Genomic DNA, 16879 nt, shown 5'->3' with positions numbered 1-16879 from the left:
GAAGAATAAGAATCAAAGGAGCACAGAAACCAATATAAAGATGTCCAATTCACAACAAATAGCTCAAAACGCTCGTAAAGCAGGTAATATTTTGAAGACCATCTCGAACGAGGGTAGGTCAGATATCTTATACAAAATTCACGATGCCCTAAAGGCTAATGCGCATGCCATTGAAAAGGCCAATAAAATGGACTTAGCTGTTGCTAAAGAGACTGGTCTGGCGGATTCTTTACTAAAACGTCTCGACCTGTTTAAAGGGGACAAGTTTGATGTCATGTTACAAGGTGTCAGAGACGTAGCCGAGTTGGAAGACCCTGTTGGTAAGGTTAAAATGGCCAGAGAATTAGATGATGGCTTGACGTTGTACCAAGTTACCGCTCCAGTCGGTGTTTTGTTAGTTATCTTTGAATCCCGTCCAGAAGTAATTGCCAATATTACTGCATTGAGTATCAAGTCGGGCAATGCTGCAATTTTGAAAGGTGGTAAAGAGTCTGTGAACACGTTCAGGGAAATGTCAAAGATCGTTAATGACACCATTGCGCAATTCCAAAGTCACACTGGCGTTCCTGTGGGCTCCGTGCAATTGATCGAAACCAGACAGGATGTTTCCGATTTGTTGGATCAAGATGAGTACATTGACTTAGTTGTTCCTCGTGGTTCTAATGCCTTAGTGAGAAAAATCAAGGACACCACAAAAATTCCCGTGCTGGGCCATGCAGACGGTATTTGCTCAATTTACTTGGATGAAGAGGCAGATTTGACCAAGGCGAAAAGAATTAGTTTAGACGCTAAGACTAATTACCCAGCTGGATGCAATGCTATGGAAACATTGTTAATTAACCCAAAATTGTCGAAATGGTGGGAAGTTCTGGAAAACTTAACCTCGGAAGGCGGAGTGACTATTCACGCTACAAAGGACTTGAAAACTGCATATTTTAATAAACTAAATGAGCTAGGAAAATTAACAAAAGCAAATCAATCCAAAACCGTTGATGCCGATGAAGAGCAAGATTTCGATAAGGAATTTTTATCCTTGGATTTGGCTGCCAAATTTGTTACATCTACAGAAGCGGCTATTCAACACATAAATACTCATTCTTCGAGACATACCGATGCTATTGTAACGGAGAACAAAGCAAATGCTGAAAAATTTATGAAGGGTGTCGACTCCTCTGGTGTTTACTGGAACGCATCAACTAGATTTGCGGATGGTTTCAGATACGGTTTTGGTGCTGAGGTAGGTATTTCTACCTCCAAAATTCACGCACGTGGTCCGGTTGGTTTGGACGGCCTGGTTAGCTATCAGTACCAAATAAGAGGTGATGGTCAGGTCGCGAGTGACTATCTCGGTGCTGGCGGTAACAAGGCCTTTGTTCATAAGGATCTAGATGTAAAGACTGTCACATTGTAGAGTTTCTCAAGGAAAAATCCTAGTCCCATGGATGAAGAATACGTATACATAACTTTAATAAAACCACCAAATACGTACTGTCATTATCGCGTTCTGTAGCGTGATAGTTAATTGCTTTCCTGTGTCGCTATTAACGATTTTTTTTTCTTTTGGCGGAAGCTTCAAGACAAAAATGTGATTTGAGCTGACTTCAATACCTATTGAATCCATACGAAAAGCGCAACTCATATAGACCATAGGCATTTTTTTTACTACAGCATTTAATCCGAATACTTTGAATAATAAGTTTGATTAAGATTGGTTGCTTTACCCAATTAGTTGTTACTCTCCCTTTTTTTTGCAGTATTTAAGCTTCTGATTTCGGAATCATAAGTCGAGCCACGTTATAGCTTGCATTTTCGGAGGAGAACGCTGTGGCTCACATTCAACATCCAGAAATTGCTAATTTTTGATCGCACTTATTATACATATCACTAAAAAATACATTTTAGCATGGCATTTTCACGCCTTACCTCTGGACATCAGCCCAATAATAACGGCTACAGTAATAGCAACAAGAAAGGACGGATTCTTCCACTGACTCTTTCCGTTGATATAGAATCACCGCCATGTGTCCTTTATGGATCTGCTACGGAATCATCAGGTGCTGTATTAAGTGGACTTTTCACTGTGACGGTTATCGATCCCTACAGTAGTAGCGAAGATAAGTCTTTAAAGATTACAGAATCCAACGTGTCAGCAGCTACTAAAAGCTTAAAGAGAAAGAGCACATTTGGTTCTGCACTTTCATCTAGACTGTCGAGCTTGTCAACATCTACGTCAAATATTTCTCTTTCAACGTCTTCTACGTCTACGTCCCATTCTCCCACACCTGCTAATTTAAGAATAATGGCCGGCTATACCAAGATTACAATCACGTCAGTAACACTAAGTTTGGTACAGAAGATCCACTTCCATAAGCCGTTTGTAGCCAATGTTTCCTCCATGCAAACCTGTATGAACTGTAAAACAAAGATTACGAACATGAAAAGCTGGGAAATCCAGAGAAATACCCAGGATCTTTCCGTTGGAAGTCACTCTTACCCGTTTTCCTATCTTATACCAGGGTCTGTCCCGTGTTCTTCATCACTCGGTTCTACGGCTGAGACTCAAGTCAAATACGAACTTATTGCTGTTGTAACATACATGGACCCCTATAGAAATTCCCTCTCCCCTGGTCATTCCACTCCCAGGAAGGAGGGAAGCTCTCCTAAGAAACAGTTGTTACAACTAGTGATGCCCATTGCTGTGACTCGGAGTATACCGCGTGGGCCTGATAAGAATTCTTTAAGAGTATTCCCTCCCACCGAATTAACTGCCGCTGCGGTTCTTCCTAATGTTGTTTATCCTAAATCTACTTTTCCCTTGGAGATGAAATTAGATGGCGTTTCTTCTGGGGATAGGAGATGGCGAATGCGTAAATTGAGTTGGAGAATTGAAGAAACCACAAGAGTTAAAGCACATGCTTGCCCAGTGCATAAACATGAATTGAGACAACTAGAAGAGCAGGTTAAAATAAAAGAATCAGAAAAAGGTAAAAAGCCACGTAGTCATATCAAGCGTTATGGTGAACTAGGCCCACAAATCCGAGTTGCGGTAAATTCTTTAGAAAATATGCCGTCTCAAAGGCTTCCAGGCGAGCCAGATCGTGAACAAGTACCTAGTTCTTCGGGTCCAGCTTCAACTGGTAATGTTGGACTGGATGATGAAAATCCTGTTAATGAAGATGAGGAAGATCAACCTGGTAGTGAATTCATTCATCCTAGCGATGACGCTTTACGTCAAGAGCTACTAATGCAACAACAGCGTGCAAGACAGCAGCAACTTCAACAAGAGTTAAAAAACAATAGCAGTTTATTTACAGAAGAAGTTCGGATAATTTCCAAGGGAGAAATGAAGAGTGGATGGAAGACTGATTTTGACAATAATGGAAAGATTGAGCTAGTTACTGAAATAGACTGCATGGGACTTAATTCAGGCGTCTCTAATCCGGTAATGCATGCATCAACACTACAAACTCCTACCACGAGCAATAAGAAATCCAGCATCAATGTGGCTTGCGATATACAGGATCCAAATTTAGGTTTATATGTAAGCCATATCTTGGCAGTGGAAATAGTTGTTGCAGAAGAAACATTACAATATGCAAATGGGCAACCTATACGTAAACCAAACTCTAAAAACAAGAAAGAAACTAATAGCGGTACAATGAATGTTCATAATCCTGATCAACGTCTAGCAGAATTATCTCCAATGTTTGCAAACAGAAATACACCAAAGGTACGGCGCATGGAGCCTGAAGATATAACGCCGGTGAATAGTAATAAGTCTAACCATAGTATCAATAAAGAGAAGGCAGCTAATGGTACTAATAACTCCAATATAGTGAGTGTTCCTACTGGTGCTGCACGTGTTTTAAGAATGCAGTTCAGATTAACGATTACTGAAAGATCAGGACTTGGAATCTCCTGGGATGAAGAAGTTCCTCCCATTTACCAAGATGTCAAGCTGCTCTCACCCCCATGTTATGAACTCTCTATAATTAATAGAACTAAGAACAAACTTTATTCAACAATGAGTACTCCTGTTAGATCAGAAAATGATTTTGGGGGTAGCAGTGATGACGATAATGGAAATGATGACAGCCAAGGAGTCGAATCTGGTCCCAACATACAGAAAGTAACAATCACACAAAATAAACTAACGATACCACCAACTGCACATCATTATCACCCTGCTTCCACTTCACAAAGATCTCTTACCACAGTACAATCACCACCACTGGAAAGTGTTGTTAGCGTCCAGGGTAGCGTACCTTTTCGTGGACAAGTGTTAACACCACATAGCACAAGAGATATCAGAATACAAAACTTTTCCGATTTTCTAGATTCCAATAGAATAACTCAGTAGATTTTATAATATTCGCTAAAGGTATTCACCAGAGACTTTCATCTTATATACCTGAAAACTACAAATCTGATTAAGATATAAACCTTGACCATGGTTTGATACATTTCACATACAACTGCGTATAAGCATTGTTTAGCACTCAAGCATTTTTTCTCGCACTTTTTAGTGCAGACTAAATCAATAGCTTCATATTGTTAGAAGTACACTAGCTTTGTTACGATAAAGAAGGTATTGGTGGAAAAAATTGTCTGGTGTATCACTTAATTTTTTTTATATGGCAAAGATAAACTTTCAATCACTCTATATATCTATCTGTTACGTATGTCTTCAACAATTTGCCACGTAGGTAGCCATGCCAAGTACGCGTAATCTTCTACTGGACCATCCATCCCAAAACTAAACGGAGAGAAATAGAAAAATCCAGCAATTACGAGTGATCCATATGCAATATAAGCGCCCAGCCTTAGTAATTTGCCGGTACTTCTTGTAGCCCAACGTTTGGTAAACATATCGAAGTAATATGACAAAATCATTAAGGCAAAATAAAGGGTGGGTAGATAGTGGTGAGCGTATACAACTCTTGACATGACTACAAATGGCATATAATGTAAAAGCCAAGCCAGCAACGGATAAAATGCTGCCATAAAGAATACGTCACGTTCAACAGGATCGGATAGAACAACATGTTGTCTCTGCCATTTCAGAGTTAAAAATATAACGTGTACTATCAGTGCACAAACAGCGATGCTTGAAGGCCAGACGGACGCAGGAGATCCTAATAAAAAGTATTTTACAGATTTTTCACTCCACTCGCATAATCTTACTCCGACGTTTAGAGTTGGCCATTGCCAAGCAGATGAAGTTATACCATCAAACTTTTCAGGGTTTGGTACCAAAGCATTGTTGGTTGCCATCATTGCTGAATTTAACTGCATGAAATTCCTGAAGAATGAAGTCTTTGGATACACAAAATTTTCTTCCTCTGGTAACCTTTCATTTTCATGTGTTTCGATATTCCACCAGGTTCTCTTATCCCTTTTGGAGGCATGTTTTAAACAGACAACTTCTCCTTGTCTAAAACCCCACTCTGGCAAATGATTACCTGACTGAGCTAAATAGCAGCCCAGTATAGAATTTTTGATACGGAAAGACGTGGAAAGAGGATGTAACAATGTTGGATCTTCTTTCCCCACTTGTTCAACGATTTCTATAATCCAGTTATCTTTGTAGTCACCTAGGTCAACATCTCCATAAGCAGACACTTCATATTCGCTTTTCGATATGGGAGCTGGAACCTCATGGGTGTGTAGATTCTTGCCTGTAACGCGATGCATTAACCTATACATTTCGCCGCCCTTGACAAATTCGATTGTCTTGTTCTCAGCATCAGTCCAGGGTTCGAATCCCCTAATTCTTTGAAAGAACCATTCATTGTTGGCATCACTGTAACCATAGACAGTCACTTGTTGCTGCCCAGAACCTTCTGGAAACGGTTGAACATGAGAATGCAATAAAGCGCCTCCTAATGCTTGGTTTTTGATGGAAATAATAGAAGACCCCAAGGCAACATCACGTGGTCCCTTACCCACTTTTGTACCGTTCAGACTAGCCTGGAATAATGATGGCATGGTAGAGTCCCCAGGCCCTGAGTTGGACAGTAAATCGAAATGAATTTTAAAACATAGTAAAAAAACGCAAACAGGAATAATGATAAGCCCAAATATTCTTGCCAGCCAATGGTTGACATAAACCTTCCAAGATACCGATTTATCACTTAGGAGATTCCATAGTTCGCTGATGGTGTAAATGCCTACTACGCTGATGATGAAAAGACCTACCATTTTCACAGATATTGCACAACCCAAATTTAACCCGGTGAGGCATAACCATAGCCACCATTTAACCGAAAAGGAAGACTTCCTCATGGTATGGAATTTGGCAAGACAAAAGTAAGAAGAGACAGTAAAGAAAAGCAACATTGAATCTAGGAGAATGAATTTACCCAATGTTGCGTAGGAATTCTCAAAAATAACTAGAATTGTAAATAGCCAAACACTCAGCCTAGAAAATCCGATAGCCCTCCCTGTGAAATAGGCCAGTGGTACGCACAGCGATGAAAACATTGCCTGGAATAATCTCATTTTGACGTAATCGATATAGTCGGGATAAACTTCACCAGAGGGGAAGTCCCAAGAACCATTGTAGCCAGCCAAGTAACCAGATAGTCCAACAAGCATTTTACCTAGGGGTGGATGAACATCATGGTAGAATTCGTGTCTCAGGTAGTAGGAACCGAACTTACCAAAATGAGCCTCATCCCAAACCACATGATTATTACGACCAATCTTATACATTCTAGTGAACATACCTAGTGCAGTGAAAATGATGGGCATAACTATGGTATCTAGGTGTGATACTGCGTTCTCGTTCTTGACTTTATCATATGACTTAGCATCATCCATTAAGAAATTGTCACCATTCTCGAGTTCCTCTTTCACTATTGGCCTTCTCCATATCAACTCATCGTTGGTACTTTTTTCACTATAGCCGGTCGCCACTCTGTACGGCATTGTATGTTATTTTATTTGCCGGTGTTCGGAGGAGAGGATTCTTCGTTTTAATCTTACGTCAAGGGAGCTGTTGGAACGCCCTTCTTTCGAGATTTTCTATTGTTCACTGACCAGGTGTCCTTCTATTATATTTGCCTTTTCTCGCGTCGCGATATTCAATTAAAGGGCGCGAGTGCCTAGTTCAGATCTGAGTTTTGTTCTTAAACGAGTTTTTCCAGGGTGGTGATTCATTCATTCTCTACATACACATTTTCGTTAACGCAAACATTCGTTAAGTTATTTGCCATACTAATCCGGCGCGGGTTCCTTTTAGTTGCAATGTTCCTGGGATGGTCGCTATAAAAGAACACAGTATACTTATAGAGGAAGGGAAACAAAGTAAGAAGGCAAAAGTTAAGAAGATACTATTTAGGCGGAGTAACACTGTTGCGTTTTTAAGTCGCAGCGAATGTTTTACATTCCTTTTTCAGCGGAAATGGAAGCAAACAGATTACTTTTCTTTTTTGGTAGTATCCTCTAACCTTTTAAGAATTGCTGCATTTAGGAGCATATTCCAATGATTATTTCACTGACATTTTTTGATGAGAGCTATTCATTTGGAAAATGTGGATAAGATGTTTTGACATTGAAAAAATAGCCGCCAACAATGATGTAGGGTTACTTTAACATGTCTTTTAGGGTTTTGAAAAAATGTAGGGCTTTCTAAAATATGATTTCTATACTACCTCGTTCCGCTCAGTACGCGACCGTTTGGGCAAAACTAGCATCTGGTACACTATAAACTAGCGCTCAGTTCTCGTTCATTGGTAGCGATTGTACTGCATCCGGCTGGTGGATTAGTTGAAATCACCGGGGAACAAATACCGACCTCTTGTGAGCAACATAGTCATATTGTTTTACTAAACTGTATACTTCGCCCCATCATACCAATTATGAGGTTGGTGTCCAAAAGAAGAATCAGATTTGTTGTATTTATTTTGTTCGGTGTCCTCACTGTATTTATAATATCAAGGTGTATCGTTCATTTTCAATACAATGAAGAAATAAAGTACTATAAGAAGTATTTCCAGCAGAGAAAAGATGGGCTTCACGAAATTTACAACCCATTAGAGATTAAGCAGATACCTGAGAAAACGATAGATGAGTTATATGCCACCCGTTTAGATAAAGAGTTGAAGAATAATGAAGTTATTGAGTGGTCGAAGTTTGCATACGTGAATTATGTTACGAACGCGGATTATCTGTGCAATACGCTGATCATCTTCAATAATCTAAAACAGGAGTTTGGAACAAAGGCCAAATTAGTTCTTTTGATATCTAAAGATCTGTTAGACTCAAACACTTCTTCAAACGTAGATTATATTAAGTTGCTTCTTGACAAAATTCAAGCTATAGATGAGAGCCAGGTCGTTATTAAGTTCATAGACAATATTGTGAAGCCAAAGGATACTACGCCTTGGAATGAAAGTTTAACGAAATTACTGGTATTTAACCAAACAGAATTTAATCGTGTGATTTATCTTGATAACGATGCGATTTTAAGATCAAATTTAGACGAATTATTCTTTCTACCCGATTATATCAGATTTGCAGCCCCGTTAACGTATTGGTTTTTGTCTAACAGTGATTTGGAAAAGTCGTACCATGAAACGCAACACCGTGAAAAGCAACCTATCAATCTTGGGTCGTACACAAAAGTGCTAACTAGAAGGATTGCAAAAGGTCAGATGATTTACAACCACTTACCAAGTTTGCCACATTCGTTGTACTTGGATTCGAATAACATAGCCCAAGATATTATAAGTTCTACATCATCTTTATCGCCGTTATTCGATTTCCAAAGTAGTAAAAAGGTTGGAAAATTAAAATTTGCTTCTAATTTAATGGTTATTAGTCCTTCAAAGGAGGTATTTGATGAAATTGTCGGCGTTACGCTGCCTAAAATTTTAAACAAGAAGGAAAAATACGATATGGATTTGATCAATGAAGAAATGTACAATTTAAAGAAGATTATTTATGAACAGTTTATTTTCTTCAGGAAAGTTAGGAAACTTTTCAAGCCGGAGGTGTTGGTTTTGCCGTTTGCAAGGTACGGCTTACTGACGGGGTCGTTGAGAAACCCCCAGCACTATTCTATGATCTATAATGACGTTTTGGGCTATAAGACACTGGACAAAAATGGTGACGATATTCCGGCAGGATTAAACGGCACTGTTGCATACTCCAAGTACATACATTTTTCAGATTATCCATTAGCCAAGCCTTGGAATTATCCATCAATGAAGGAGTTTGAATGTACCGTCAAGGAAGAAAAGGCTAAGGATCCAGAGCTAGAACACCAAGCTTGTGATCTCTGGAACTCGGTGTACGCATCCTACATACAATCCAGGGAAATCTGCTTCGTTTAATTATGAGGGAGAAGTGAGAAAAATTTAAGAAGCGCAGAAATTAATACAGTCCGCAACGCACATATATACATTTATATATATATATATATATATATCCTACTGTTGGCGAAGCCTTTGCTAGGATTGTGCCCGCTATGGTATCTTTAACGGGCAAAGTATATAATGGATTAATAGCGGGATCTTATTTTAACATGTTGTGTTTTAATGCCTCTTTATTCAACAGCCTATCAACGCCATCGCCGTATTTTGCGTTACCTCTGCCATCTTCCTTGAAGGCATAATCAACCGCAATTCTGTTATTGGCTACTAATTGGTTGTTCAAGGATTTTATTGCCAAATCAGCTTTTTCAAAGTCCTCAAAATAAATATACGCACATTTTAGTTTTCCGTTTGATAGGTGGAAAATTTTGGGTTCACCTATTGTCTTTCCGAATTTATTGAAAATCTTCGCTAGTTGGTCACTTTCTATCGAATCTGCTAGGTTTTTTATGAACAACTTAGCAATAGGTAATACTATGTCCTTAGAGGTATTAGAAGATAAATTAGATGTTCCTGTGGAGTTGGTTGCTTGACGAACTTTTATCAATCGGTCATATAACTTGACGGTATTATTCATTATTTTTATCACATATTGAGCATCTTCCTTGTTATAGAATTCGATGAATGCGTAGCCTTGATAGGTTTGCAGAACTTTATCTTTCGGATACTTAATCCTTAAAACTGGGTTAATCTGAATGAAAAGTTCATAAAGCTGTTCTTTGGTTATCCTTGGATCTATATTCCCCACATAAACTGTATTAGCAGAGTCTGTGCTGTAGTTCATCAACGTTAATCTTGGAATTATTTCCTCGTTCTTACCTAGGTACTCTACCCATTTATTTTTACCTCATCTCGGTAATTTCTTCTTCGAGACTAACTTTGAATACCCATCCATTTCCATCTTATATCCGTTTCTCCGGGTAACACCTCAATCACTCCATCTTACACTTTAAGGTGGGGTAATAGGTTAGATTTTCTTTCTCTTTGCTGAACCTGGATCAGAAAATAAACGCCGAATAAATTTTGTGGGCAATGCCGAAAATTTCAACAATGCCAAGAATAAATCCCTTCGTATTGAGAAATAAAAAAATGAAGAGAAGTGAAAACCAACGGCGTTAATGAGTAATTTGTTGGATTTCCAACCAAAAGATAGTGCATTTCATCATATGTTTACGAAGGCCACAATTTTTCGTAATGTAAATGAATAAGCAGGCAAATCATTCTAAGCCAATGAATGACGTTGTTTCCGGACCCCCGATATTGCTGTCTATCAGTAGCATCGTTCAATCGATTCAACGGGAAGTAAACTATTATCCTATTACACCAGAGCGTTCTGCTGCAAATGGAGTAGAAAATCAGTGGTCCACCTGACGCACGTAATGTGTCAACTACGCGTGCCCGTAAAAAGTACTAACAACAGACCACTCAACAAACTTGATAAATTCGAAATTTACGCGTCATTCCCTTGTGCCTGGTAAAACTGTTGAGAAATTTACATAATCTGAAGAAGTATTGTTTCTATTCTCTCAGGCACGCGGTGCCGGGCGTGCCTGATAGGCGACCGAGGCAAAAAAGTGAAGGCGGGCGTAGAAACAAAACATTTCGTAAAGGATGGGTGAGCTTCTAGTGCCTCTTCTTCCATTCTATGTGACAATGTGTGGGAGCGGCTGGTTGCCATGGTTTGTGTTCTATGATGTGTAGAGAGTTGTTGAAATGAATACTGAAGAGTCACTGAATAATCGCACTACGGTAATCAATATCCCTGGTGTTTTGTCAGCTCAACAAATAACCCAGGGTCCATTTTTCAGACGAGGCCTCCTCTGGTTATGCTTCTTATGTGGGCGGGCGCTTTGACTAAATATATATATATATATATATGGCTAGTCCTTAATTGACTGTCATGCGGCAGTCAACGTTGTTATCTAAAACATTATATGTGAATTTTAATTATTCAGCGTGTTCATAAATATATCAGTATATGCCATTTTTAACATGTTATTATAAATTACGAACATACGTAAATGAGTTGATATGACTGGTAAAGAAAAAAAGGCAGTAACAACCAAACAAGATAGCCTGTTTATTCTATTTTATTATTGTTAGCAGTTCTAAAGCAGAAAACGAAAAGGGCTTTAGTATAACGAGGCTTGCTATCGTGGAGATGTAGCTCCATTAAGAGGAACCATAGACGGCGTCAACTTTATCTTTGACAGCGTTCAAAATGTCCTTTCTTTTCAGTTTCTGAGCGGACGTAACATAGCCGTTTTGTGGAGTCCATTCGCCGTCAAAGAACACTATACCTGCTAGCAATTCAATACCGACTAAACCTTGGTCTTTACCTGTCTTCAAAAGGTCGGAATAAACAGCTTTAACCAATTTTGAATCCTCCAAGTAATTTTCGATATTAATTGAACTGTCATTCTGTTGCATGATTCCCAATTTTTTGGCCAGCTTTGTTAATGGAGCATGATTTGGTACAATAATGCCGACTGGCTTAGTCTTGGATTGGTCAGCGTAAACACAAATGTTAGCAACGTATTCGTTAGATCTGTAAACTGATTCTAATTTTTCAAGGGCAATATATTCACCGTTCATTGTTTTAACCAAGTTTTTCTTTCTGTCAATGATTTTCAAGTGACCATTTGCTTCCCATTCGCCGATATCACCGGTCTTGAACCAACCATCGCTGGTCAAAGCTTGAGAAGTCTCTTCCTCGTTCTTATAATATTCTGGCGTGATGTTGGCACCTGTGATCCAAACTTCACCTTGGTTGTTTTTAGCAAAGTATCCTAATTCTTCAACATCAACTAGTTTCACGGTGACACAACCAGTCAGGTCACCCGCGACGCCGAGTTCAAAATTAGCAGGATCCAAGATGGTAGCACTGGCGCATGTTTCGGTTAAACCGTAACCAATCAACATGGGGCATATCAAATTTGAAATGAACTCCTGAGCATCTCGACTAATTGGCGAACCACCGTTCAAAAGGTATCTTAATTGGCCACCTGTGGCAGTTCTGATTTTTTTGAAAATTAAATTGCCTAAGACGCCCCCGCCAGGAATGTGGAGACGTTGCATGTTCAACTTGGTATTATACGTGGTCCAGAAGATTTTTTTGGTGAGGAAGGGCAAGTTATCGATTTGGTTTAAAATTCCTTTTCTTACTGTTTCCCAAACAGCGGCAACACCAACCATGATCGTGGGCTTGAATTCTTGCAAATCGCCTTGACAGTTTCTCACGGAACTGCTGGTTAAAGTTTTCACGTTGGCATAACCAATGCAGGCCCCCCAATAAAAGGACAATAATTCGAAAACTAATTCAAAGATATGAGCCAGTGGCAAAAAACAAATAACACGGTCGGTGTTACCCACAAACTTCAAAACATTCAAACTTGCACCACCGACACCTGCGACAACATTTGAATGTTTCAAGACAACACCCTTTGGTTCACCTGTAGAACCTGAAGTATACATGATGCAGCAAAGATCATCTTTGTTAGGTGGATGAACATCTATTTCGTTACGGGAATCTTTACCTAGCTTCAAGATGTCGTCAAAACTGAAGGTCTTGATATCAGGTCTCACTTCCTTGATTTTGTTGATGGCATCATGAGCAGATTGATAGATCTTACCACGTTGCCTCTTGTCCTCAGGATCGATAGAATCGAAATGAATTATGAATTTTACGTTCTGAGCGGCCTGGACTGGTTTAATTAACGATGGTAACAAAGAGTTATCTGTAAAGATGGCTTTAGACCCTGTTTGCACCAAAGAATGGATCAACCCCTTCTCTCCCAAAGTATCGTAAGCAGTGACGACAGGAATACCCTGAGACTGCGCACCTAAGAACATCTTCATCCACTTGTGGGAAGTGGCGGCGTAAAGATGTAACTTGTCGTCATCATTAGGTTTTAACCCCATTTTAACCAACCCACGACCAATGTCGTGCATGATATCAGTTAATTGATCGAAGGAGTTATAATGGTAATGCGATAGTTCATAATACATCCATTTCTTCTCTACAGAAGTCTCCTTGCCATCGACTTTTTTCATAACCGATTTGGATTCTTCATGAATTTCCTTAACATCCCTCCAACCCATAGCATTGGAATTTTTGTTCTTCTGGAAGCACTCCAGAGCAAACTCATAAACAGTGGAACAGTTGGTGTTTGGCGGTCTGACGAGCGGCTTTTCACTGCATTGATAATTTCTTCTTGGAGCGGTTTCATGCTCATTGGCGGCTTTCCCAACTGGGACAGTATATTGAGCAACCATATTGTTGTCTTTTTTTTGTCTTTTGTGTTTGTTCTGGTCTTTGTACCCTTGAAAGTTTTCCAATGCGAAGTACTTTTTAACTTACTAAATATACTACAATTGTTCCAGGATGAGTGAGGGGCAAAAAAGAAGAAAGAGAGAAAAATAGGCGGTTAAAGCCTTTTACTTAAAGTCAGTGAAGGAGATCTCCAAACATTTTTGTTGTAATATCGATAATACGATATCCGCGAAAGGAACCAAAAAAAGCAAAAGAAAAAAAAAACGCGCGAGAACAACGTACCTTAGTTATCCCGTATGCATAAGGACGTTCTCCTGATATGCGATGGGTGGGTGCCCCTATGTCATTCGTATAATGTGATGTGTATGTGCCTGTAACTTGCATAAATCTTCACATGGCGGTGATCATGTTCCTGGCAGGGCGTGATCGACTGCACTATTGTCCCTGTTATTTTCTTATAGAAGATGGTATTCCAAGCCTCCTTCATCCATTTTCTAGGTAGATTCTCTCCTGCGCGCTTAGCGCGGCTTGATCGCTTGTCAGAGGACCAGCGTGCTATAAAATATTGCCGGTGCCATCGGTTGCGCTAGTTGACCCTGATCACTTTCCACTGTGAGCAGCAGGGAAGGTGCATTAATCGGTGTTACGTTTACAACGTAGTGACGTTTCTGGTAGCTTAGGTGACGTATTCTTGTCTTGTCGTTACGTTTTCTCCGCCCGCTCTGTGCGGACCGAAAAGACCCTCTCCCCTTATAAATGTGACTATTATAACATTTGTCGGCGGGTTCCTCTCGTGCTTGGATGATGGGAATAAGCATGAGACTGCGCATAATTAATACATCAAGAAAATATGAGCACGTCCAATGCTTTCGTGAGCTATATTAAATATTGAGATATCAAAGTGGGCTTAATCTTCATATTTCTTTACTTTTATTTTTTGCTTTTCCCCTGTCTTTTCCAATCCCCCAACCCCAAAAAAAAAAAAAAATAAAGTGGCTACCGCGGACCTAAATATAATCAATTTTTTGTCGGCTTATAATATGATGTCCAATACCCTTTCTTAAAACTCTTGAAATAATACGTACCAAGAATGCTTACCCATCACTCCTCATCATACTGGAATGAAACGGTTTATCGTAGCAAAAGATTTTAAGTACATTATAGGGAATTTAACGGTTCAATATAATCTATGCTAAACAGTATCTAGTTTTCAACCTAACGGTATTTTTTTATTTTTTTCACTTGTGGCTGGCGGTATGGCACGAAGTTTACAAAGGTAATGCATAAATGAATCATGTGACCAGGAGACATTGCACGAAGGAGAACAAAAAGTGTGTAAGAAGGCGCCTTTTAAGAACTTTACGATTCAACCGGTCTTTCAGCACTTACTACGTCTAATCACCTTACATTAAATATTGCTGACTCATGTGGGTTCCCATGCGTAACACTCCACGGCCGTTGATGGCCGCATATCACTTATAGTCATAGTTCCGGTCTTGAAAATGGTAAAAAAATCGGGTGTATACTATACACTCATACATCCGCCCACCCGTTTTCAGTAGTGCATTTTCATTTTCTGTACGAAGGCAATATGCTGACAATCCACATAAAGCAGAAGGATCATCCGTATGCTGAATATCTAAACAATAGAGGGAATAATTGGTCTTATATATTCTACTTGAGTGCTCGATAAGCGTTTTTGGGTTATACTCTAATAGCCAATATTTTTCTCTTCTGTCAAAAATAGTGCTTCATATCTATTGAAAGAAAGTTAACATAAGGCAAGAAAGGACCGAGTAAAAATGAAACTGGGAAGCAAAGAAATAAGGATTATATCCTTGCTGCTGCTGGATACAGTGTTTTTCGTGATAGAGATAACCACTGGGTACTTATCCCACTCTCTGGCCCTAATTGCAGACTCATTCCATATGCTAAACGATATAATTTCTCTTGTGGTTGCACTTTGGGCCGTAAATGTTGCCAAAAACAGAAATCCGGATTCAACGTATACTTATGGTTGGAAAAGAGCTGAGATTTTGGGTGCTTTAATTAACGCCGTCTTTCTAATCGCCTTATGCGTCTCAATTCTGATTGAGGCACTACAGAGAATTATTGCTCCCCCTGTAATTGAAAATCCTAAGTTTGTCTTATATGTGGGCATCGCAGGGTTGATATCGAACACCGTTGGACTTTTCTTATTCCACGACAATGATCAAGAGCATGGACATGGACACGGACATTCCCATGGGGGCATCTTTGCCGACGACGGGATCCATATGCCATCACCTCACACGCACACACATGCTCATGTTGACGAAACAGGGAACGCTACACCAATGGATAGTACTGATAACATTGATGAGATTATGCCTAATGCTGTAGTGAATAGTTTCATGAACGAAAACACTAGACTGCTGACACCGGAGAATACGTCCAAGACGCCATCATACTCAACATCTAGCCATACTATTGCCAGCGGCGGCAATGATACAGAATACAATAAGGGCAGGAGATCTTTAAATATGCATGGTGTGTTTCTTCACGTTTTGGGTGATGCTCTTGGTAACATTGGGGTTATGTTGTCAGCATTTTTCATTTGGAAGACCGACTACTCTTGGAAGTATTATACAGATCCGCTTGTCTCATTGGTAATCACAGGTATAATATTTTCCTCTGCGCTTCCTCTATCGTGCAAGGCTTCCAAAATCTTGTTGCAAGCGACGCCTTCGGCTTTATCCGGTGATCAAGTTGAAAGAGATCTTTTGCAGATACCAGGAATCATAGCTATTCATGACTTCCATATTTGGAATTTAACAGAGTCCATTTTCATTGCATCTTTGCATATTCAACTAGATATCAGCCCGGACCAATTTACTGAACTGGCCAAAACTGTTAGATCAAAGCTTCACCGCTATGGTATTCACTCCGCTACTTTGCAGCCGGAGTTTATTGACAGAGGGATCACGTCGACCGAAAGAGCGGGAGGGTCCCAAGATGCTCATCCACAAAATGATTCCCTTTCGTTAAGACCGACGACATGCGGTACTGGCGTTTCGGAATCCACTTGTCTCATCGACGATGCTGCCAATTGCAATACCGCCGATTGCTTAGAGGATCATTGAAACACTTTGTATTGAAAAGCGTGAAAAAAATAATACTTTTTAAAAATCGTTATACGATACATACATACACACACACACACACACATATATATAGTCGTCTATAATGT

The 16879-nt window shown here is 39.6% G+C and overlaps 7 protein-coding genes across 7 annotated transcripts; 4 read left to right on the top strand and 3 right to left on the bottom strand.

The window, feature by feature from the left end:
* Window positions 1–40: 40 nt before the first annotated feature.
* PRO2 (glutamate-5-semialdehyde dehydrogenase) lies at window positions 41–1411 on the top strand (the record flags this gene model as incomplete). The annotated part of the gene is made up of 1 exon (XM_033913544.1): window positions 41–1411. The coding sequence occupies one exon, from the start codon at window positions 41–43 to the stop codon at window positions 1409–1411; it is 1371 nt and encodes a 456-aa protein (XP_033769435.1).
* A 492-nt stretch (window positions 1412–1903) lies between these two features.
* LDB19 (Ldb19p) lies at window positions 1904–4360 on the top strand (the record flags this gene model as incomplete). Its single annotated transcript, XM_033913543.1, has 1 exon — window positions 1904–4360. The coding sequence occupies one exon, from the start codon at window positions 1904–1906 to the stop codon at window positions 4358–4360; it is 2457 nt and encodes an 818-aa protein (XP_033769434.1).
* Window positions 4361–4668: 308 nt separating this feature from the next.
* PMT3 (dolichyl-phosphate-mannose-protein mannosyltransferase PMT3) lies at window positions 4669–6930 on the bottom strand (the record flags this gene model as incomplete). Its single annotated transcript, XM_033913542.1, has 1 exon — window positions 4669–6930. One exon carries the CDS (start codon window positions 6928–6930, stop codon window positions 4669–4671), a length of 2262 nt encoding a protein of 753 aa, XP_033769433.1.
* A 932-nt stretch (window positions 6931–7862) lies between these two features.
* On the top strand, window positions 7863–9338 carry GNT1 (glucose N-acetyltransferase; the record flags this gene model as incomplete). Its single annotated transcript, XM_033913541.1, has 1 exon — window positions 7863–9338. The coding sequence occupies one exon, from the start codon at window positions 7863–7865 to the stop codon at window positions 9336–9338; it is 1476 nt and encodes a 491-aa protein (XP_033769432.1).
* A 181-nt stretch (window positions 9339–9519) lies between these two features.
* HSH49 (U2 snRNP complex subunit HSH49) lies at window positions 9520–10161 on the bottom strand (the record flags this gene model as incomplete). The annotated part of the gene is made up of 1 exon (XM_033913540.1): window positions 9520–10161. The coding sequence occupies one exon, from the start codon at window positions 10159–10161 to the stop codon at window positions 9520–9522; it is 642 nt and encodes a 213-aa protein (XP_033769431.1).
* A 1388-nt stretch (window positions 10162–11549) lies between these two features.
* Window positions 11550–13652, bottom strand: FAA1 (long-chain fatty acid-CoA ligase FAA1; the record flags this gene model as incomplete). The annotated part of the gene is made up of 1 exon (XM_033913539.1): window positions 11550–13652. The coding sequence occupies one exon, from the start codon at window positions 13650–13652 to the stop codon at window positions 11550–11552; it is 2103 nt and encodes a 700-aa protein (XP_033769430.1).
* A 1800-nt stretch (window positions 13653–15452) lies between these two features.
* Window positions 15453–16772, top strand: COT1 (metal cation transporter COT1; the record flags this gene model as incomplete). The annotated part of the gene is made up of 1 exon (XM_033913538.1): window positions 15453–16772. One exon carries the CDS (start codon window positions 15453–15455, stop codon window positions 16770–16772), a length of 1320 nt encoding a protein of 439 aa, XP_033769429.1.
* Between the last annotated feature and the right edge of the window lie 107 nt (window positions 16773–16879).

Source organism: Saccharomyces paradoxus, chromosome XV (genome assembly GCF_002079055.1).
Source record: "Saccharomyces paradoxus chromosome XV, complete sequence".
NCBI classification, from domain to species: Eukaryota; Fungi; Ascomycota; class Saccharomycetes; order Saccharomycetales; family Saccharomycetaceae; genus Saccharomyces; species Saccharomyces paradoxus.
The sequence above is the reverse complement of the archived record's forward strand: the minus strand, read 5'-3'. Positions and strand labels throughout refer to the sequence as shown.